The 20532-nt window shown below is 50.7% G+C and overlaps 8 protein-coding genes across 8 annotated transcripts; 7 read left to right on the forward strand and 1 right to left on the reverse strand.

Annotated features, from left to right (window-relative positions):
* The first annotated feature begins 3430 nt into the window (after positions 1-3430).
* On the forward strand, positions 3431-4788 carry BDZ99DRAFT_464722 (NAD(P)-binding protein). The gene is made up of 5 exons (XM_033720387.1): positions 3431-3915; positions 3971-4052; positions 4104-4210; positions 4265-4548; positions 4600-4788. The coding sequence occupies exons 1-5, from the start codon at positions 3460-3462 to the stop codon at positions 4718-4720; spliced, it is 1050 nt and encodes a 349-aa protein (XP_033574776.1). The 5' UTR covers positions 3431-3459; the 3' UTR covers positions 4721-4788.
* Positions 4789-6099: 1311 nt separating this feature from the next.
* BDZ99DRAFT_489398 (uncharacterized protein) lies at positions 6100-7475 on the forward strand (the record flags this gene model as incomplete). The annotated part of the gene is made up of 7 exons (XM_033722982.1): positions 6100-6175; positions 6590-6681; positions 6720-6747; positions 6803-6821; positions 6872-6989; positions 7049-7169; positions 7285-7475. 7 exons carry the CDS (start codon positions 6100-6102, stop codon positions 7473-7475), a joined length of 645 nt encoding a protein of 214 aa, XP_033574777.1.
* Positions 7476-8248: 773 nt separating this feature from the next.
* On the forward strand, positions 8249-8961 carry BDZ99DRAFT_391589 (uncharacterized protein; the record flags this gene model as incomplete). The annotated part of the gene is made up of 2 exons (XM_033715737.1): positions 8249-8680; positions 8764-8961. 2 exons carry the CDS (start codon positions 8249-8251, stop codon positions 8959-8961), a joined length of 630 nt encoding a protein of 209 aa, XP_033574778.1.
* Positions 8962-10054: 1093 nt separating this feature from the next.
* On the forward strand, positions 10055-11819 carry BDZ99DRAFT_391914 (TPT-domain-containing protein; the record flags this gene model as incomplete). Its single annotated transcript, XM_033715754.1, has 4 exons — positions 10055-10470; positions 10521-10548; positions 10598-10934; positions 10987-11819. 4 exons carry the CDS (start codon positions 10055-10057, stop codon positions 11817-11819), a joined length of 1614 nt encoding a protein of 537 aa, XP_033574779.1.
* Positions 11820-12916: 1097 nt separating this feature from the next.
* BDZ99DRAFT_66467 (uncharacterized protein) lies at positions 12917-13892 on the reverse strand. Its single transcript, XM_033728807.1, has 2 exons — positions 13054-13892; positions 12917-12939 (listed from the first exon to the last, which is right to left on the reverse strand). The coding sequence occupies exon 1, from the start codon at positions 13522-13524 to the stop codon at positions 13237-13239; it is 288 nt and encodes a 95-aa protein (XP_033574780.1). The 5' UTR covers positions 13525-13892; the 3' UTR covers positions 12917-12939; positions 13054-13236.
* BDZ99DRAFT_572712 (uncharacterized protein) lies at positions 13649-14724 on the forward strand (the record flags this gene model as incomplete). Its single annotated transcript, XM_033728228.1, has 4 exons — positions 13649-13813; positions 13892-14107; positions 14161-14194; positions 14255-14724. The coding sequence occupies 4 exons, from the start codon at positions 13649-13651 to the stop codon at positions 14461-14463; spliced, it is 624 nt and encodes a 207-aa protein (XP_033574781.1). The 3' UTR covers positions 14464-14724.
* A 393-nt stretch (positions 14725-15117) lies between these two features.
* Positions 15118-17234, forward strand: BDZ99DRAFT_509962 (uncharacterized protein; the record flags this gene model as incomplete). The annotated part of the gene is made up of 4 exons (XM_033724436.1): positions 15118-15255; positions 15336-16505; positions 16560-16642; positions 16690-17234. The coding sequence occupies 4 exons, from the start codon at positions 15118-15120 to the stop codon at positions 17027-17029; spliced, it is 1731 nt and encodes a 576-aa protein (XP_033574782.1). The 3' UTR covers positions 17030-17234.
* Positions 17235-18162: 928 nt separating this feature from the next.
* On the forward strand, positions 18163-20263 carry BDZ99DRAFT_446738 (cytochrome P450; the record flags this gene model as incomplete). Its single annotated transcript, XM_033717982.1, has 5 exons — positions 18163-18725; positions 18776-18904; positions 18955-19336; positions 19398-19657; positions 19769-20263. The coding sequence occupies 5 exons, from the start codon at positions 18163-18165 to the stop codon at positions 19974-19976; spliced, it is 1542 nt and encodes a 513-aa protein (XP_033574783.1). The 3' UTR covers positions 19977-20263.
* Positions 20264-20532: the final 269 nt, after the last annotated feature.

A 20532-nucleotide genomic window follows, 5' to 3' on the forward strand; every position in this document is an offset into this window, starting at 1 on the left:
AAAGTCCATCAGTGCAAGGACAGCCGAACAGAGTCCACCCGAACAGGCCGGGGCGTTAGAGTAACTTCTTCAAGGCTTCAAGAACGCTTTATACGATTGCAAAAGCCGTAACAGACCACCTATGTAGTCTTTAGGGCTCCGGCGGGAACTCCACATGAACATGAAGCACGAAGTCTGCTGGTTGCAGATTCTCGGCCACAAATCGAACCAAGGCTACCAAAGCATCAACCGTATCACTTCATGGTTACTCCGCATACTATTGGTGACAACATAAGCTTTGCACTCGTCCCATGTGCGTCGCCGGCCGATCGAATATGGACTTCGGGAGGATAAGCCGATTTGCTCTCCGGATGTCAGGACGCTTTTGGAAGGAGCTTGGACGGCCGACGACACGACACCCAACGTTGCGCTGACTCCAGAACGCCGAGTTCCGAATCATATCGATTGTAGGACGAGGTGCGTGTGTATTTGGAGGAAGAGGAGGACAAGAGGGGTGGTCTGAAGACTTTGCGATCGTTGCCTGCTGGAACAGTGAGCCACTACGTTGGTCAAAGGCACGACACTGCGACAATAAACCCTCCATAACGACTCATAATGATCGGATTTTCGATGAGAACGTTTTCATACCGAGAGTTTAATCTTCCGCGGGCAATCAACCGTCGCCTGCTACCGCTCGTACCGGAGTCTACGTTGGCTCGTCACTGGAAACTCTCCTTTACTACAATCCGAAGCTACAACAAGGCAGATTTTGCGCGGAAATTGGCGGGCTCTGGAATATATCATCTCCGCGTGTATCCTCCGGTCGAGCGAGTCCAGACATTATTCAACCCGTGTTCTTCATCTCACAAGCAAGGAGTGCTCGATCTCAGACCAACATCACTTTCTGGTATCTCCCAACCACAGCTTTTGTCGTCAGGATCGCCGGAGTGATCTGTAGCCCTCGTTATCGTCTGTTCCAGTCGTCGCTAGATCCCTAAGGTATGGGGATCTCTTGGTTGTAAAACGAAAGCAGGTTAGCTGGAGTTGGTGATAGGAGAAGCAACAAGAGAGACCTTGTCAAGGAATATATCGAAAAATCAGGATGACCTCTGATCAAGCAACAAGTCAACTTACGAATTCCATTCCCATGCTGTACGTATCGACGAGTGCTATCTTGTCACAGCTTCCAACGGCTCAAGGATTTCCTTGAGGAGCTTCTGCTCAAGCCTCAGGTAATCGATGAAGGTTGTATGGTGGTTTCTAATACTTGTTTCATCTTTCCTGTCTCTCAAGTCGTTTTGAAAGGGTTTGAATGTGGCCTTCGGGTAGAAGGTCGAATATTGCGCTCACGAGAAATGTCTTGGCACTTCCATCACTTCCTTATCACTTCTGATCCGCTCCTTCAAACTTACTCAGTTTGTTCGGCAGAATTGAGAGACAGGGTTACATTCGTGACGAGGGGCATTTGGACGCCAAAAATTAATACCGGTGTCGCTCTTGCATATGCGGTGCATCAAAGTTACTCAACCTGCCACGGCATGGCATGATGCCCTCCGGCCCCGTGCTACCAAAAGGTTCGTGCACCGATAGCGAGACGCATGGTATCTGCATTCCTGCAGCTTTCTGGCCGGAAGGATGCATGCGAAGAGTCACGAGGGGCTCATGGCTGTGATGATCAGCCAGTGAAGAGTGGTGATCCGGATCACCTGTGGGCGACAGGCGGCTAGCTGTGGGAAGCCCGACGTTGGCAGCACCACTGGTGAGGGCTCAGTGCAGCGACATGCTGTCGTCTGCTGTCGAGACATCGACGATCTCGTCTAGCATCCTCATAGCACGGGTTAGATGCTCAGTGTGAAGGCCCGATTGGTTAGAGTATCAATCCTGTTACCTTGCACTTACACACGATTCCACACTGCTTGAAAGTCTAAGCCCCAGTCGGCCTTGCCTATCATCCCCAGCAATAGCTCCTTGAGGCGAACACAATCTATTTTGAGGCTATGTGTGGACATCTGACGAGGCCTCCCCCTCGGCACCGGCTTTATCCATAGCTCCCACACTGCGACATGTGTGCTATGCCCTAATCACGGGGCACAGGCCGTTTCCCGAAACAAGATAGGCTGACTATCCGCCTCCCCATGCTTCTGATCAACATGGGAATCCTACGTGCTGTAACGTCCTCAACGGATCCCCGAGATTCATGCCCGCTCGAGACAACTCAACAGCATGGTTTCAGCACCGGGAAAGCTAGCCTATGGTTTCGAACACGTTTAAGAGGTACTAGTCGCTCACTTCTCCGTGAATTTAAACCTCAGTCTTCTCACGTTTTAGACGTTGCAAAAGGGCAGATTTTGGTGATAGAGGCCCGAGCGTCTGGCCCCACGATCTGATAGGTGAGATTTGTATGGCTGTCTCGAGCGGGCGTGAATCTCGGGGATCCGTTGAGGACGTTAGCCCGAGTATATCATGCTACAGTGAGGGCAGAGTACGCCGAGCCTTAAGTAACTCGTGTTGACCTACAACCACGGCGTCTCGTATTCTGAGAGACGGCACTTCCAGAGCGCGAAGCACCGAGGGGCAGCAGCTTGCTACTGAGTCTGAGATTCAATTTGTCCTCCGTGATACCACTTGGGTTCTCCGGCTCCGATAGGCTTTGAGCGCTGATTGGGCCGTTGTTCACCTAGGCATCGGTCAGGATGTGCCGCATGAGCAGGATGCTTCGCTCGACCTATCCTCTGTCCGAGTCAACGAACTCTTACCTTTTTATGTTGCTAAAGGCAGTTGCTGCTAGATACGCACACGGGTGATCCTATGCACCAGTGGTTACCCCCAGCACGTGCTCGCCGTTCGCTTAAACTTCCTGTTCGTCTCTAGTGATTATATTTTTCCGGTCTCGCAAAGCACCTCGCACTGGGTCGAAATAGTAAGGGCTATGTGGGTGTCGAGAATCTAGGGTTCAATTCGTCCTGGAGCTATTAGCATGTATTAAATCAAAATCTTCTCACCTCTCTCGGAACGGATGGGACTTTTTTCAGTGAGATATCTTACCTTCTTCACAGAATCTCGTAGGCACTATCAGTATCCGATTGGCTGATTTACTCTGCTTGTGTTGTAGCAAGTGAAACCATACGCAAAAGATATCGCATTTATCAAGTGTTGAGGAAGCACGGCGATTGCTCGGACCTTAAGTGAAACTAACATAATCAACAGGTGAGAATTGCCCCAAATTCGTCGTCTCAAACGGCACTATGCTATTATTCATGGAGGAAATTGCACTCGCAATATCCAACTAGCTCTTCATGCTGTTTGCCGAAACTGATTGGAAACGTGAAAGAGCGAGGGTATGGTCGGATCTGGACAGGGATATCTCCGATCACGTGCCTAGCCCCGATACATCATTATAAATCAAAGAAAAAGACTCCAATCGTCTTCTTTCTTACATTACTTCCATTCGCCTTCTCTGCCTTGGGCTCAATTGAAGCTATGGCACACCGGATTCTAATCACAGGCGGCTCAGGATACCTCGGGGGAACTCTTCTCGCTCGTTGGAAAGAAGCGAATTTTCTATCGTATGAGAAGCTCTTTGCCCTCGTCCGAACAGAAGAGCAAGGGAAAGCTGTCAAGCAGTATGGTGCCGAGGCTCTACATATCAACTTGGAAGACCCAGAAAGCATTAAGAAAGCTGTTCTCGACCATAAGATCAACATCGTCTTCTATCTCGTCGATCCCCGGAATTGGGAGCATCAAGTTTCCTTCATCGAAGCTTTGTCAGAGCTGAAGAAGCAAACAGGCCAGGAGGTGCACTTCCTGCACACCAGTGGCGCAAAGATATTTTCTGAACACGCCGGTGCACCAACGGATGCGCCACTCCTAGATACAGATCCAAAGCTGTACGATATTCAGAAGAGTCAGAAGGCGCCGTTCCCTTTACTGCAGAGGGTATGTCTGAAATCATTCACGGTCGGGAAGTAATTTAGAGTAATTGGTCTTTCAGGCGGTTGAAACCAACAACCTCGTCATCGAGGACGCGGAAGCTAAAGGCGTTCGAAGCTACATCTTTGCGCCGTGCATCGTCTGTAAGCAATACCTAAAGCTACTAATGAGTTAATAGAGCTGACAGAGTCCAGACGGCAAAGGCGAGGGCTTCGGCAATCCGATATCAATACAGACTGTTGCCATCGTACAAGCAGCCATAAAGGTCCGACAAGTCTACAAGGTTGACGTTGGACGGCCGGTACGTGTGTAATACCACCTGCCCATTGATATGTTCTAATCCGATGCGAGGCAGACATGGCCCGTGTGCCATGTCATCGACAATACAACTCTGTACATAGAATTGCTGCGCGCTATTCTATCCGGAAAAGAGCCTGGCTACGGCAAGAACGGGTACTATCTCGCCTCACCCGGCAGCGTGGCCTGGGATGACATCTACTCGTCCATGGCTAAGGCACTAGCGAAGGGCAAGTACATCGACAATGACGTGGTAAAGGAGGCCGATGACAAAGAACTCCAGAAGATGGGGGATGCACTAAAATGCCCAAAGGACTTTGTGCCAGTTCAATTGGGCGGACTGTAAGATATCTTCTCTGGAATGGATAGGTTGTGAGTGCTAATGAAGACTAGGTGTACGTTTACCGCAGTACATGGCAAGCAGATTGGCTGGAGGCCGCAGTTTGCGCCGGAGCATATCATCGAGACCGCGGATGCGGAGGTGGAGCTGATTTTGCAGCATTTGAAGGAGTGATGAGGAAAACTTAGCTAGGAATTAGCAGAATAAAGGACTCACATGAGACATCTTATGAAGTCTTGAACAACATAGCCCCTTTCGAGTCAAAGTTGTGATGAACACAGAGTAGGAGGCTCAGAACGTGGATCCACCACCTTGGTCGGGTAAGTGGTCGACAAGATGCAATGGACTCAGCACTGTCACATGAAATGCCAAAAAATAATCCACGTGATGTTGGAGCGACGAAGTCTGCTGTTCGGAAATAAGGAAAATACACAGTAATAGTGCTGGTATCGTTCGGAGGCTGGAATAGATAGGAAAGGGGCTTCGCGCTAGCCGGAGTCTAGCTGTATGGTCGAGGCCGTCTTTCGCACCGTCTTTCGCACCGTCTTTCGCACCATCTTTCACCACCATTGAATAGCCCAACAACTTCTCCTCGAAGCTTCGGCCTACGGCACATAGCGGATCCTACTTGTTTCTGAACTGGCTCTGAAAAATGAGGCACTCCGTTTGTTTTGTTTATTGGGGCGACACCGACCCGGCACATTAACAAGTCGCAACACCCCACCACCACTTCAACCGTCACATTCACTGACAACTCCTCAGCGGACTCTCCGCATCCAGAGCCGCAGAGGTGGCTGGCTTTGCTTTACCTATCATTTAGCACGCCCAATTGCGACGTGAGCTGTGCAGATCATCTTCTGTCGCCAACGCCCTCGATCAGGTGTGCCACATCAGGCCCCTACATTTCTAGGGCTGATACTAACTTGGCATCATCGTGATGGGAGCTGCAGATCCCAGATAGCTTCAAGTGACGAGCACCAGAAATTGCCAAGAGTCTTGAAAGATAACTAAAGACACGTGGGCTGCACAAGATTGACAGCACACTTCGCTTGGCGCGTAGATAAAAACACTCGTAGCTTGGCACATACCACAGATTCGAGATGTGAAAATTTCTAGGAACTTTTCTAGATGCCCCTAACATCAAGATCCAATATTCATCCGTATTTCTCGTTTCCTCAGCTCGGCACTCAGTCTCTCATAGAAAACCAAGACCGCCTGTTGTTGCATCCAAGTCGTGGCTGTAGGTGGCTGCGTCCGTTCAGCTGATAGTCTCTTTTGAGTCTCCGCAGCTAATGCTGTCTTGACTTGCGCGACGCGCATGCGGGCGTTTCACATCGAAGGTATATAAGGCGAGTGCACCGGTGGTAGGAACTCTCCTAGCTCGGAGGCAGGAGCCGTAATCAGCCCGCATAACATCTCATCTCTCTTAGCAAGACTCTCTCTTCATTACCTACGTCTGCTACCTACAGCACTAACCTAAGCGCTGCCAAGCATATTTGTTACGCGACATCCGGGTAGCTCTCATACTCTGAATCTTTGAGTACGTTGATAGTATGGCTGAAGTTGATAAAAATACTCCCAAGACAAGACCTGCGCCGGATTGGGTCCCGCAGTTTGTAATCGATTATGGTAAGAAGATTAGATTGATTCCAGTTTTTCAAGGAGGGTTCACTTTCAACTTGAAGTTATTATTCCATGACTTATCATCAGTTTTGAAGCGCATGTTTCCTATGTATCGATGTAAAACTAATTTAGCAGGCTTTTCACCCTATTAGACCTCACTTTTCTCCTTGCTGTAATTTCTCTAGAAAGTTTCTTAACCATTGCATAGCGCCCCTCGTCTACCTTTCCTCGAAAGAGTAATACAAACCCTCGGACATCAGCGCCCAGCTCGCCAACACGCGTCCGCAGATTGCCGTGCAGATGTTATCTTGCTATTCACACTTCTTACTCTCGATAATCTCGATCAACTCAACAAGGTCGGCGCCAAGCAAGGTAAAGATGTCTACTTGACATCCACTGTCGACATTACGACGAATCCAGCATGGCTGAACGGAGTCGCACCTGATGCGGAGGGGAGGACGAAGAATGCTGTGTCATGCTGCATCATCATCACTGATACGGGAAATGGAACTGTGCATGCGTTTACATGTACTTCTTTGCTTTCAACTAGGGTGGGGTTGTGTTGAACAATCAGCTAGGTAATTCCTGCCTCGGATGTCCCCTGTGAGTCAAAGGCCTACTAACTTGTCGCAGGAGACCATGTTGGTGACTGGTAATATTTCAAGACCCCACAACTATTGGACCAGCTGACATGTATCGCAGGGAGCATAACATAGTCCGTTTCGCTAACGGAGAGCCGAAATACGTGTGGTACTCACAGCATTCAAATGGCCAAGCTTTTCAATACCGGGTCTTGAAAAAGGACAAATCTGGCAAACGGGTACGTTAGCGCTTCGATTTTTTATGTGGCATATTGCCAGCCCAAGCTCACAAATATAGCCCTTAGCCTACTGTGCTAATGGCTCTCACGCCGTATACGCCACCTCCGGAATCCACGACCATACAGTCCCCAATCTCAACCTCCCCTTCCCCTTCCTCCTCGTCGACGAAACGAACGCCGGTGCCCTCTTCTCAATGCCTGATACTATAACTACAACCCGTCAGTATCACACCCAACCCCACGGACCCCAAAGCCCCGCCAATGGTGACAACAGCTTCATTCACGCCGTTTTTAGCCGGGACTCCGGTGAATTGGCTGTACTTTCTGGGAAAATGGGGCGATGAGCAACACCCGGACAAAGGTAAGAGGCAGAAGCAGTTGGCGGGGAATCGAAAGTATGTAGGTGGTCCTACGGGGCCTGCGGACAAGCAGTTGAACAGAAAGAAGGTGTGCCTGGATAATGGGAAACAGTGTCACAAGGGCTGATCTTGCTCCTTGAAAGAGTCAATAAGAAGCCTGGGGGGCCTTTAGATGAACTGGAAGACTAGTAGGCGAAACGTTTCTTTTACGTTTCAGGCTTTCATTGACACTCGATGTGTTATGATAGTGGTACACCTGTAACTATTTTCCATCTCATCTGTGCATAACTGTCCACCACTCTCTAAATAGCTTCAGCGGATGTTCAAAAACCTGTAGGATGCAAAGTTACGTCCACTGCGACCCTAAGAGGAGCCTCGTAAGTTGACCTAGTTAGTTGAATGGTTATTCAATTTAGTTTGTTTACACCCTATCCAAATTCCTGAAAATATGTTCAAGCAAGCCTGGTGGTGACAGGCCAGTGTATACAGATTACACAGCCCAATGATGATGACCATCACCAACAGTTCTACTAATAAAGTGAACACCGCTACTAGCCGCAGACCCACAGTCACGTTTCTCCGCCGGAAACCTGCCGTATTTATGTTCCAGTGTTTGCAACCGGACCCACAACAACTTTCTCCGACAAACCGCACTCTCACAGCACAATCCCCTTTCCATCTCGCTCTCTGCATCTACCCGAACGCATCGTTCCAGCTAACATGGCGAAAATGAAAGGACAAGCTATGGACTCACTCGCCGCCGGCCTCGCAGCCCTTGATGTTTCCACTATGCCTCACGCACCGCCAGTCGAGGCTACAGCATCGCCATTCAGTAGTAGCGACATCGCTACGCCTCCCTCTACAATCGGTGATCTGACTGGTGGCTTCACAGATCTCAACATGACGTTCTTCTTATCCTTCGCCGACTTCACGGTCTATGCGGACAAGGCCAACGCGGTCAACTTCGGTCGCTTGGGCTTCAAGCGCGGCTGGCGCCTGAACTCCAAAACCTGGCGTCGCAACTGGCGCGCGTGCTTTGGCAATGAGTACAGACCGGAGCTCAATCCTTACGCCGACTCATTCTTCGCGTTCTTCGCATGCTTCCCGGGTTTCAAGGCCAATGCGACGGCACCGATGGCTGCTGAATTCGACAGACTAGCCAGCTACATGGCATGGACGAAGCAAGAGGCGGCTATCTATCGTACTCAGGCCTGGAATACCGAGTTCGAGCGAGCTTATGGAACTGACGCGAGCAAGTTGGAGGGCTGGAAGGCATTATGCGAGAAATGCAGCATTGAGCCGGCACCTCAGAGTGTCAAGAAGTGCAAGAAGGTGAGTAATGCACCAGATCTCGTCCTATTCCGAGTATTTTTACCACGCTTTGTGTTCTTAGAGTGCTAATACCGGACGCATAGGCCCTCGCGAACGTCCACGTCAATCTTTGCGACCTGGCTGACGCATGGCGCACTGGCGAGAAGGTAAAGCTTTTCCCGAGCTTTGCTGCGCTTCGTCGCTACACCATTCCCGCGCGGATCTTCCCCTTGACGGACGCGAAGGCAGACGGATACGCGAAGGCGCTTCTAAAGAAGTTCTTCTTGCGCCCCTCGGTGTGATGGAGAGTTGAAGATGCTGAGCAGATGGGCAGATGAGCGAATTGGTGCATTGAAGCCTATTGGGAATACATGGCCTTGGATTCAGGCTGGATACTTGGTGGTGCTGCACTATCGGAAGCGGATGGCGGGTGCTGTTTGATACACGATGCGTGGTCCAAGTCTTGGAGTAATGGGTTTGAGGAATGACTATGGGCAATGAAATAGTGTGCAACACAATTGAAATCGATTGGTCCCATGAACGACTCCAACCATCCGTCCATCACTGCTTGTGGTACCCCTATAGGCTCTCAACTCCGAAAACAATGTGAAGGTCGACACAGTATAAATTCGACTATCTTGTGACTGACCAGCCACTAGCTAACCAGGCCACTCCTTACAGCGGTTTTGGGCTAGCAATATTAGAGCCCAAGCAGTGCGATATCCGTATGCCTGAACTTATGACCCAGTACTGTAGATATGTAGTCTAGAAGTCACGTGAGCGGGGAAGATCGGAGACAAACGAAGGATCAGCTTCGGTATCGAAGCTTAATGGAGAACACGGGAACGTGCCCTGGGATTCTCTTCATGCAGTATTTCGGACTACCGAGTGCTGAAGTTGAGATCTGATAATTTGGGAGGTCAAGATTCTGGAACGGTGGAGCAGAAACAATAGGAAAGACCCTGACACTTCCCTGGTACCTTGTACATACACGCATTCCAGGCCATTGAAGAGTGAACGAATATTATATCGCGCCTCACACGCTCTCGGCGTCAACATCTCGCGGCCTCAACGAGGCATCCGTTCCCCGCAATTTGGAGGCTTCCCCTGATGCGCTTCTTCAGCCCAGCTGATCTGTCCCGCCAAGGCACTAGACCAACGTCTTCTTGGTGAAGGGCGGCCAAGGAGAGCATGACCCGCGCACACGACTGGCTGCTCACCGACCAAACCCGCGACTCCTCCTCGTCCTCCTCCACCCTCTATACAGACCCACGGCATCCTGCTGATGCGGTCCCGCTTGCGACCCTCTCCAGCCCGTCCTCTCCGGCCGAGGACCATCACCGCCGCTCACACGTGTCACGCGTAGCAAACCTCACCTCCGCCGACTCTCCTGTTATGGAAGCGCCGCCTACGAACCACGCCCGACGAAGAAGCGCATCTCTGGCCGGCGCAGGAGCTGGGAACCCCCCGGGCGGCGAACCCACAGCGAAGAAGCACCAGCGGACACAGTCGCAGCCCCCCATCGAAGAGGACGGGTCTTCGTCGGACGGAGAGCTCTCGGATTCCTCCAACAAGACCGAGAGCACCGACCTCGAGCTGGATGATATGCGCTCCGACGATGAGCTCGAGGACGACGAGGAGACGGGATTGACGGCGAGAGACAGGCGGCGGCGCAGGAGACGCAAGAGGCAGCATACTAGGTTCGATGAGCGGATTGTGCCGGACCACAGCATTTCGAAGGAAGAGGAGAAGATGGCTTCGCAGAGCATGGTAAGATCTATGCTCATAAACGCGTTGTTAATTGGATTATGGTGAGTATCCATTCGAGTCCTGGTAGAGGGCATTGCTAACAACACAATAGGTACTTGTTTTCAATCTCAATATCACTGGTGAGTATTTAGTGTCATAATGCAGTATACTAGATGCTAACTGGCCCAGTATAACAAATGGATGTTCAAAGACGAGAAGGAGGATGGAGAATCCCGGAACATCTTCCCGTTCCCGCTATTCACAACTTGCCTGCATATGATTGTTCAATTCTCCCTCGCATCGCTGGTCCTATTCCTAATACCAGCATTTCGTCCACGACACGATTCCATTAGCAACCCCCATTCCTTCCGCGGTCCTCCCCCTCCTGCTGAGGCTATTGATCCGAAGAAGCCACTCATGACCAAGTGGTTTTATTTCACACGTCTTGGGCCATGTGGAGTTGCCACGGGCATGGACATTGGCTTGGGGAACATGAGTTTGAGATTTATAACTCTGACCTTCTTCAGTAAGACTAGACTGTCATCCACCACATGTGCAATTTTGCTAACGAGGTTCAGCAATGTGCAAGTCCTCCGCTCTCGGCTTCGTCCTCATATTCGCCTTTCTCTTCCGCCTCGAAAAGCCGTCCTGGAAACTCGTCCTTATTATCCTTATCATGACTATTGGCGTAGTTATGATGGTTGCTGGCGAAACCGCCTTCAACGCTCTAGGGTTTATCCTGGTTATGTCATCCGCACTTTCCTCCGGCTTTCGCTGGTCCCTCACGCAAATCCTCCTTCTCCGCAACCCCGCAACATCAAATCCTTTCTCCTCTATCTTCTTTCTCGCCCCTGTCATGTTCCTATCCCTTCTCGTTATCGCCATACCGGTAGAGGGATTCTCCGCGTTAGCAGGGGGATTTTCTCAGCTCATGGAGACCAAAGGCCCAGTTTTGGGTATTGGCATTCTTCTATTTCCCGGCTGTCTCGCCTTTTTAATGACGTCGTCTGAGTTCGCCCTCCTGAAGCGTACATCGGTAGTCACACTCTCCATCTGCGGCATCTTCAAGGAGGTGGTTACCATCTCCGCTGCCAACATCGTCTTCGACGACCACCTTACACCCATAAACCTTTCCGGCTTGCTCATCACCATCGCGAGCATCGCCGCATACAATTACATCAAGATTAAGAAGATGCGAGACGATGCACGGCTCCAAGCGCATTTGGTGGCGGAGGAATATGCACCAGTGCTGGTGAATGATCCAGATCAGCCACGGGCTAGCATTGCGTCAGTCAGTGGAACGAGGGGGAGCATCCGGAATAGTCTGCATATCCCGCCCTTAGTTGCTGAGAGCCGCATCGAGAGTCCGGTCAGGCAGAGTCCAATTAAGCGGCCGGAGAATATCGATTGAGCTTTTGAGGTTTTTTTGTTCCGATGAACACTTGGTACTTTTCTATGTTGGAGTTCTGGGTGGAATTGCATTGCTGGTCCGGTTCATACCATTTGGACGTTGTGTCTGGAACGAGAGCATATTGCGCGTTTGGGCGTCATTTTGGTTTGGCGGGTTGCTGACGAGGCAACTTCGTCTCTGTATACGGTTGCATTGTGTGGCTGTAATGGTTGCTCGTTGTAAGTCTCGGTAGTATAGACAAGTTATGGAACAACGGACTTGCACACATCGAGTTTTGGTCGTTGTCATTTTGCGTGGCCACGTGTCGTGTTGTTCCCCTCAGCCACAAGCTTGGAAGGACGCTAAGGCTGGCGACCGGTGAGCTAGGTAGCACCTCACAGCGCTTCTACCTCTACTAACAAGGCCAGCTAAATCTACCTTTGATCAATCCGAATCCGTTGCGGCTTATTCACCGAAGAGCGACCTGTAATGTCAGGATCTTTCCTTTCGGTAATCACCAGCCGAATTAGACGGAGAAGCAAGGCTGCACCCGACATACAAGTATGGCGGGACGAAGGTTGCCTAATATGTTCCAGGGAGGAGAAATGCTGGGCACCCTCGCCACTAGATTTTACCATAAACACGACATTAGCAAATCTACGGGATGTAGGCTGCGGGAATTGCAAGGCGCTTTTCACTACTTTGAATCACTTCCTGCAGAACCTGATGTTAGTAGGGGAGGCCTAGACCTCTCAAAGGTCACTGTATCATTTCCTGAACCAAAATTTCATCCAGACAGGGAGCCAAACGGGATAGTCTCCATTAGATTCGAGGACATGGCGTCCATTGATTTCCTACTCGGGCCTGAATGTGAGTGCTCTGCCATAGATTTTCTCTCTTTCAACTAAACATCCAACAGCACGCTTCACATTGCAAAGGTCTTCGTAAACAAAGATTTTGACACGGCACTAACTTGTGTTTCACACACAGTCTCAAATTGGATCCAACAATGTGAGACTCATGACAAATGCAAGATACAAAGGACAGGCCTTCTTCCTAGCAGAGTCCTTCATATCACAGCTACGTGCCTCCAGCTTCGGGAAACTAGAGGAACAATGGGCCGATACGTAGCACTCAGTCACTGCTGGGGTCAGTACCCAACATTAACTACCACGCTGGGTACTTTGCATGCTCGCTAAGAGGAGATAAAGTTTGAGAGACTTGGGAAGACCTTCCAAGATGCCGTCATACTTACATGAAGGCTTGGATTCGACTAGCTATGGATCGACTCGCTCTGCATCATACAGGATTCATTGGCCGACTGGGAGTACGAAGCATCGAGCATGGCTTCGGTTTTCAGGAACGCTGACCTTACCGTTGCTGCAACGAAGTCTGCCGATGGCAGTTTTGGGTGCTTCCCGAACACTCACCCACCCTCTTATATATGGAAAAGTTTGCGACCGAATACTGTAGAAGTTGCCAAGTATCTCCACCATCCCAAACTTTCGGAGCCATTCCATTCCAGTTTGGGGTGGTTGGCGCTCGAGCCCGACCACTCCACAATCTTCCATAGCCCACGGCGCAACCCCCACACGGTTGTCAGTCTCGGACGGCCTTGTTCTATCCGTACCCTTCCTTCATGGGGACGACATTCGCAGAACAACCCCTGGTTGCATTCCCAATATAGCTCCATAGGCCCAAAGTGGACAATGCGTGGGCTAAGCATACGCTCTTGCAAAACCCATGCTCTTGAGTAGAAAGGTAATCGATTGGGACAGACCACTCGGGACTTTTACATCGAAATCCTGGAAAACAGTAGTGATGTGGCATACCACTGGGCGTGGCAGGCGATGGTGGAGGAGTGCAACCGCCTACGACTCACGAAAGAAGAAGATCGGCTTCCGGTACTGTCAGGTCTGGCAAAGTCGAACCAGTCCGTGTATCTCGCGGGTATCTGGCTTCAACATTTCCCACACTGCTTGTATTGGGCGCCTGATCCATATTACACGAGCCACGTCAGCCGTCCCCAGCAATATCGCGCACCATCATTCTCCTGGGCCTCTATCGAGAGCCCCATCAACTACCTGCGCTAGCGAGCCCCGATTGACTTAGATGAAGACTTCAATCGATCACTTCGCCAAGAAGGCGCTCTTAATTCAGCGGAGGCGTTGAATGCGAGATGCGAAGTACAAGGTGTGAATCCTCATGGCCGTGTAAAAAGCGGATTCTTGGTCATCAACGGATGGACAGGTACCGCTGCTGTCAGCAAGATCCATCGCCGCCGTATGGACGCCAGCGGAATGTCTGGGGTATGCGAGTTACAGCGCGACGGACAACTCCATCGCTTTACGCTGGATCTTAGTTCTCCCAGCTTTCAGGTATTGAACTCCAAGAAGGTGAGTCCGTTCTGCTGCTCTTACTTGAATGCGAAATGATACTGAGCGGGCCTTACCTAGATTCCGTCGGACCATATCGGGCATCAGTTCTAGTGTTGAAGGCCAGTGCGACGGTTCCTGGCTCGTATGAGCGCGTCGGTCTGATCTTTCCAGCAACTCAGGTGCGGTACATCAGCAATGATGATGACAATTATGATATTCTAGTCGGAGATATCTTCAAATCGGCACCGAATTGGTTTGATGAGGAAAAGACGGTCCGAATCATATAGAGCATATCGCAGAAGGTAGCACCATTACCCTTACGGTTATTTATCTAGACTCGTGATTAGATATTTATGTAAAAGGCCGGACAGTGATGACTTTAGAGCTTTGTCTCTGCAGCGATAGTGTGATTTTTATTGAGACCAGTAGAGCAATGCTTTACTTCTAGAGCTAAGGCTACGTAGTCTCTTTGATAAACCAGAATCAGAGCCATCTTATGTACGTACTATTGAGTTCATAAGGCAAGAACCGTCGAAAATAATGCACGCAGAATGAAATGAAAGCCTATGGCCTTTCTACCATTGTAGATAGTTATAATACCAACCAATCGGGTGAATGTCCGCCTTGTTGGTCCATGCGCTTTCTAAATCTAGCACGTTGGCCATCAACCATCAACAAACCTCACTGTGTGTCGCCTACGGAGTCCAAGCCTTACGGCACAGCCACCATTCACTTAGCATCTACATTGAATTTATAGTTCCCATTTACTTCCTCGTGCCTAGCTCTGACACTCCAAGTGACGCGGTACACATTTCTCACTTCCCAACTCCCCACGACAACATTCCTTCACGTGGCAAACAAGTCACAAACTTCTCACTGGCCGGCGAGACTCTTTCATTACTCTCCTCATTCCACCAAGTTTCAACAGCCAGAAAAGAAAAATGAAGCTCCTCTATCTCCTCCCTCTCGTGACTTCGTTCGCGTCAGCACTGTGGCCGCAGCCTTCAACTTACACCTCCGGAGAGACCGTCTTGTGGATTGATGGTGATGTGCAGGTCACCTACAATGGTGCTGAATATGTAGGCTCGATCAAATACCCAAGCGACCCAGTAGAGTATGTTTTCACGGTCGCAGAGCACTAACTTGTCGTCACTTACAGAAGAGTCACAGCTATCGCGAGAACGCCACTTCCGGAGCTCCTACCGGCGGCGAGATTGTCCAATACGCCATTCAAAAGACATACGCTACGATCTTCGAGAAGAACTTCATACCATGGAAGTTTTACTCGCGTAACTCAAACTTCGAGCCATCTAACTCTGACAAGAAACACGTCACAGCACTGACGTTGAAGCAAAATGCGGCTGATCCCGACAACCTTGTCAATGCTCTAGCAGGAGATGTGGATGAGTCGTATGGCCTAAGCCTTACCGAAGAAGGCGAGGTTACAATCACTGCAAACTCGTCCATCGGCTTGGTCCGTGGTCTTACGACGTTCAGCCAACTCTTCTTCAAAACTACGGACGATTGCGTGTACACAAACCTTGCTCCCGTTGAGATCACGGATGCTCCAAAGTTCTCCCACCGTGGTCTCAACTTGGATGTTGCACGGAACTTCTTTCCAGTCAAGGACATCAAGCGCATGATCGATGCTATGGCGTTCAACAAATTCAACCGGTTCCACATGCACGCGACCGATGGCCAATCATGGCCTTTGGAGATTCCTGCACTTCCTCGCCTGGCTTCCCAAGGAGCGTACGAGTCGTCCTTGACCTACAGTCATGGTGACTTAAAGGAGCTTCAGTACTACGCCGCTCTGAATGGTATTGAATTCATCATCGAGATTGATATGCCGGGCCACACTTCTTCTATTTGGCACTCATATCCAGAGCTTATTGCTGCATTCAACATCCAACCGGATTGGAGCACGTACGCAGCAGAGCCCCCGTCTGGAACACTCAAATTGAATTCTTCCGATGTCTACAATTTCCTAGACACTCTGCTTGCTGACCTCCTTCCACGGGCTGCTCCGTTTTCAGCTTACTTTCACACGGGAGGCGATGAGGTCAACAAGAACGCGTATACCTTGGACGATACCGTGAAGTCCAACGACAGCGCCATCCTGCAGCCTCTCATGCAGAAGTTCGTGGACCGGAACCACGACCAAGTTCGGTCGCAGGGCCTTACCCCGATTGTCTGGGAAGAGATGCTCCTGGAATGGAATCTTACCTTGGGGAAAGATGTGATCGTTCAGACATGGCAGAGTGATCAGGCTGTCGCCGATACAGTCGCCAAAGGCCACAAAGCATTGGCTGGCAACTACAACTACTGGGTAAGAGGCTTCAAAGGCTCCGGAGAACAAACTAGAACTAACTTTGGCCTGTAGTACCTTGATTGCGGTCACGGGCAGTGGCTCGACTTCGTCATTGGGCCATCATCCAAGCAGTACTGGCCTTACAACGACTACTGGTAACTTTTGCGCTTCAACAGTTGACAATGTAGCTGACTATACCTAGCCAACCCCTTCACAACTGGCGCCTCATGTACTCTTACGATCCACTCTCTGGTGTTCCCGATGAGAATGCGCACCTAGTCATCGGAGGCGAGGTCCACATGTGGGCAGAGCAGACAGATCGCACCAACATCGACCGCAACGTCTGGCCTCGTGCTTGTGCGGCTGCAGAAGTCCTATGGAGCGGGCCCAAAGATGCCCAAGGGCACAATCGAAGCCAGGTCGAGGCGAGCCCGAGATTGAGCATGATGCGTGAGCGTCTTGTTGCCAGGGGCGTCATGGCCGAGCCGATCCAGATGCCCTTCTGCCTTATGAATGGGACGCAGTGCACACTCCCCACCTAACGTTGGATTCTGAGTACTCTTTTCAAGCGTTCTGCATGCCATCTTCCCTTCTCAGTTGGCGAGAAACCGTGATTCGAGATGGAATCTGACTTGGCGGGATTTCCCGAAGGATGACCAGCCTTTGGCATATCGTGAGCATTTACAAATTCGATACATAGGTATAAACGAAGTGCCATACTATGTTTTGAGCACGATGCACCGGAACTCCGGAACTCTAGAACTCCAGCAGTGTTGAACACCGCTGAAGACCCTGATGCCCAGCCTCGTAAACGTCGCCATCTTGGGCTAGTCTCTTTCCCGAATGCGTAACATCCGAGCGCGGGAGGATGTCGCCTTTCAAAACGTCCACTCCCATTTTCGCTCCTTCCTGCTGGAAATGCTCTCGAACGCGGCAGGTGATGTCAACGTTGCCGAGTACGACTGCCCTCATGGCTGGTGCTCCTGCCCCTCCGAGCCCCTGGCCGTCCCCGCATTCCGGGGATAAAGAAAAAGCGGCTGGTGGCAGTATCAACCTCTCGATTGTAGTGCCCCTATAGTCTCACCGTGTTACGAAATACAGACATCTAGCATCGCAAACGATGCTGGACTGCCCAGCCAACGACAGAAGCTCTTCTGGCCGACTGTCATCGCATCTAATGGCACGGGTCGCTTCAAACCAGCCAGCCAGCTCCAATTGAGCATCGTTTACCACACATACCACTTTCCCCAACTCTTGTATGTCCGGGACGACGGCTGTTACTAATGTCGAAATAGCCATGGTTGCGGCGGTTGCGTCACCCCACCAGGCCAGTCCTAGGAAGGATACTACCACGACGGATGGAGACCATGCCTCGGGATTTCCGTATGCCCACGCGCCCAAGCACATGATATATCAACGAGCGTGTCGTCTTCTTTGTCCAATCCCTCCATGCGAATCTCTTGGAGCGGGGTGAGCTTGCTTGAATAATTTGTATCCTATCCACGCCTCAACCTGAACTGGAGCCTCGATTAGACCACGTCGTTGCACGACGTCTATGGAGCGAATTTCTGTTCGTTTCGCATCGTATTCTTGTATTTGAATCAAGAAATCCTTCTGTCTCAAAGCTCTCCAGTCCACAAACGTTACTCCTTCTGCCGTCAAAATGCTTCAAGTCATGCTCCCGCACCTCACGATCCCTAAAGTCATCGTTGGTCTACTCATCTTCCGAATCATCTACAATGCTGTCAACTACATTCTTGAGACAAAACGTCTCCACCGCCTCGGCGGCACGCGCGCCGCCATTCGTACGACGTATCTCCCCTTCGGGATCGACTTAGTCTACCGAGCGGTAACCTCCTCGCTCGCAGACAAGAACTATGAAATGTGGCTAGATATGTTCAAGAGCTACGGGAAGGGCAGATGGACCCTCGAAGCAGGATCCAGCTACACACGGATAGTATTTACCGCCGATCCAGAGAACATCAAGGCGATTCTGGCGACTCAGTTCAAAGATTTTGGGAAAGGAGAAAGGTTCAACAGGGAGTGGCATGATTTCTTGGGTGATAGCATCTTCACGACCGACGGGGACAAATGGCACGACTCGCGCATGTTGATCCGTCCCCAGTTCATCAAGGATCGGCTGAGCGATATTGACGTTTTCGAGAAGCACTTCAATGTACTCGCGGATAAGTTGGGGGGACAGGGACAGGAGGTTGACCTTGCGAACTTGTATTTCAGGTACGTGGTTCCCTCAGGCCTAGATATGCGGGGCTGATGTTAAGTGCTAGGTACACTCTCGATGCTGCTACGGACTTCCTCCTCGGACGAAGCGTAGATAGCCTTCATGATCCTGCAGTCGAGTTCGCGCACGCCTTCGGCAGGGCTCAGCACATTCAGGGCTTGATTACTAGGATAGGGTGATCACCTAACGGCCATCTTTAAAAAATGGAGACTAACAATCAAATAGACCCCTTAATTGGCTCGTCCCGCGCAAACGTATGGGCTTCTACGAATCTATCAAGAAAGTCGACGTTTTCATCAACACTTACATCGAAGACGCTCTTCGATTGTCTCCCGACGAGCTCGAGAAGAAGTCAAAGTCCGACGAAGGCTACACCTTTTTGCACGCCATTGCAGGCTACACTAGGGACCGAAAGATTCTGAGAGATCAGCTCGCCGCGGTTCTCCTGGCTGGACGAGATACCACGGCCTGCACGCTTACCTGGCTAACCTACCAGCTATCAATGCATCCTTACATACTTGCCAAGTTGAGGCAGGAGATCGTCGACGTTGTCGGCTTGGACAGGCGGCCAACCTACGACGACCTGAAGTCAATGAAATACCTGCAGGTTCGCTCCTTCTCCCTCAACCCTCGTACAGCCACCGCAAGCTCACCATGAACCGAAATAGCACATCATGAATGAAACCCTCCGTCTCTATCCTGTAGTGCCCTATAACGTCCGAGACGCTTTACACGACACCACCCTCCCCCGTGGCGGCGGCCCAGACGGCATGTCCCCCGTCAGCGTCCTGGCCGGGACTCCGATCGGATACTCTACGCTCGTGATGCAGCGCAGGGAGGACCTGTATCCACCGCCCGAGTCTGGGTTCCCGCCTGTCGATAAGTTCGTGCCAGAGCGTTGGGACGGATGGACGCCGAAGAGTTGGACGTAAGATCTCTCCCCTCCTATTCTTACCTAGTCCATTTCAGCCCTTCTCTCGCTTCATCATAACCGACTCACCCCTACTCGTTCAATATGTCTCACTAATACTTACGATAGCTATATCCCCTTCAACGGCGGCCCCCGCATCTGCATCGGCCAGCAGTTCGCGCTGACCGAGATGGCGTATACCGTTACGCGGCTTTTCCAGCGGTTTGGGAGTGTGGAGAATAAGATGGGTGGGGAGGATCCGGGGATGCATTGCGATATTGTGCTGCAGCCGGCGAAGGTGGTGAAGGTGGCTTTTTGGGATGCGAAGAGGGGATGAAGAGGAGACACTATTTTTGGAAATGAGCATGAAGACGCTATCCCCGGCTCCAGGTAGTTTGTTGCCCCGCCTTTCTCTTCTGTTTCTTTCTGAGCGCTCTTAAATGAGGGTGTATTTCATATCTTGAGAGATCTGATCACGCGCTCTATTTTTGTAGTCTGGTCTGCGATGCTCGAAGTTAGGTCCTTAGAAAAAGCCACCTGTCAGTAAGCAAACATGAGAAAGCGCTCACGGTCACAGGAAATAATACTCTGATCTGAAATGTTGAGCAATAAGATGCGAAAAACGAGTCTAAATTACACGGACTAGCTCCCGTTCGTACCCCTCGACACATTGTAACATCAACCTATACCTAGGATCCGATTCAGCGTGTCCTGCCTCTTACAGGGTACATATCCGACGTCAAGAGAATGCAAAAGGGCGCTTGTACCTATTTAGGATCAATGTTCTATCATATTATTCTAGGATCTAGATTCCGGACTGGCTTCCCTTCACATTCTTCGAGGCTACCCAAAGACCCGGTTTACCACAATACTCCCATTTCCATACCATTTCC

This window comes from Mytilinidion resinicola (genome assembly GCF_010093595.1).
Source record: "Mytilinidion resinicola strain CBS 304.34 unplaced genomic scaffold BDZ99scaffold_13, whole genome shotgun sequence".
Classification (NCBI taxonomy): domain Eukaryota; kingdom Fungi; phylum Ascomycota; class Dothideomycetes; order Mytilinidiales; family Mytilinidiaceae; genus Mytilinidion; species Mytilinidion resinicola.

Coding starts and splice junctions, on each gene's coding strand:
- BDZ99DRAFT_66467 (XM_033728807.1), bottom strand. CDS start 13,524: ATGCTTAGCCCACGCATTGTCCACTTTGGGCCTATGGAGCTATATTGG.
- BDZ99DRAFT_464722 (XM_033720387.1), top strand. CDS start 3,460: ATGGCACACCGGATTCTAATCACAGGCGGCTCAGGATACCTCGGGGGA. Junction 3,916..3,970: donor CGTTCCCTTTACTGCAGAGG/GTATGTCTGAAA, acceptor TTGGTCTTTCAG/GCGGTTGAAACCAACAACCT. Junction 4,211..4,264: donor AGGTTGACGTTGGACGGCCG/GTACGTGTGTAA, acceptor GATGCGAGGCAG/ACATGGCCCGTGTGCCATGT.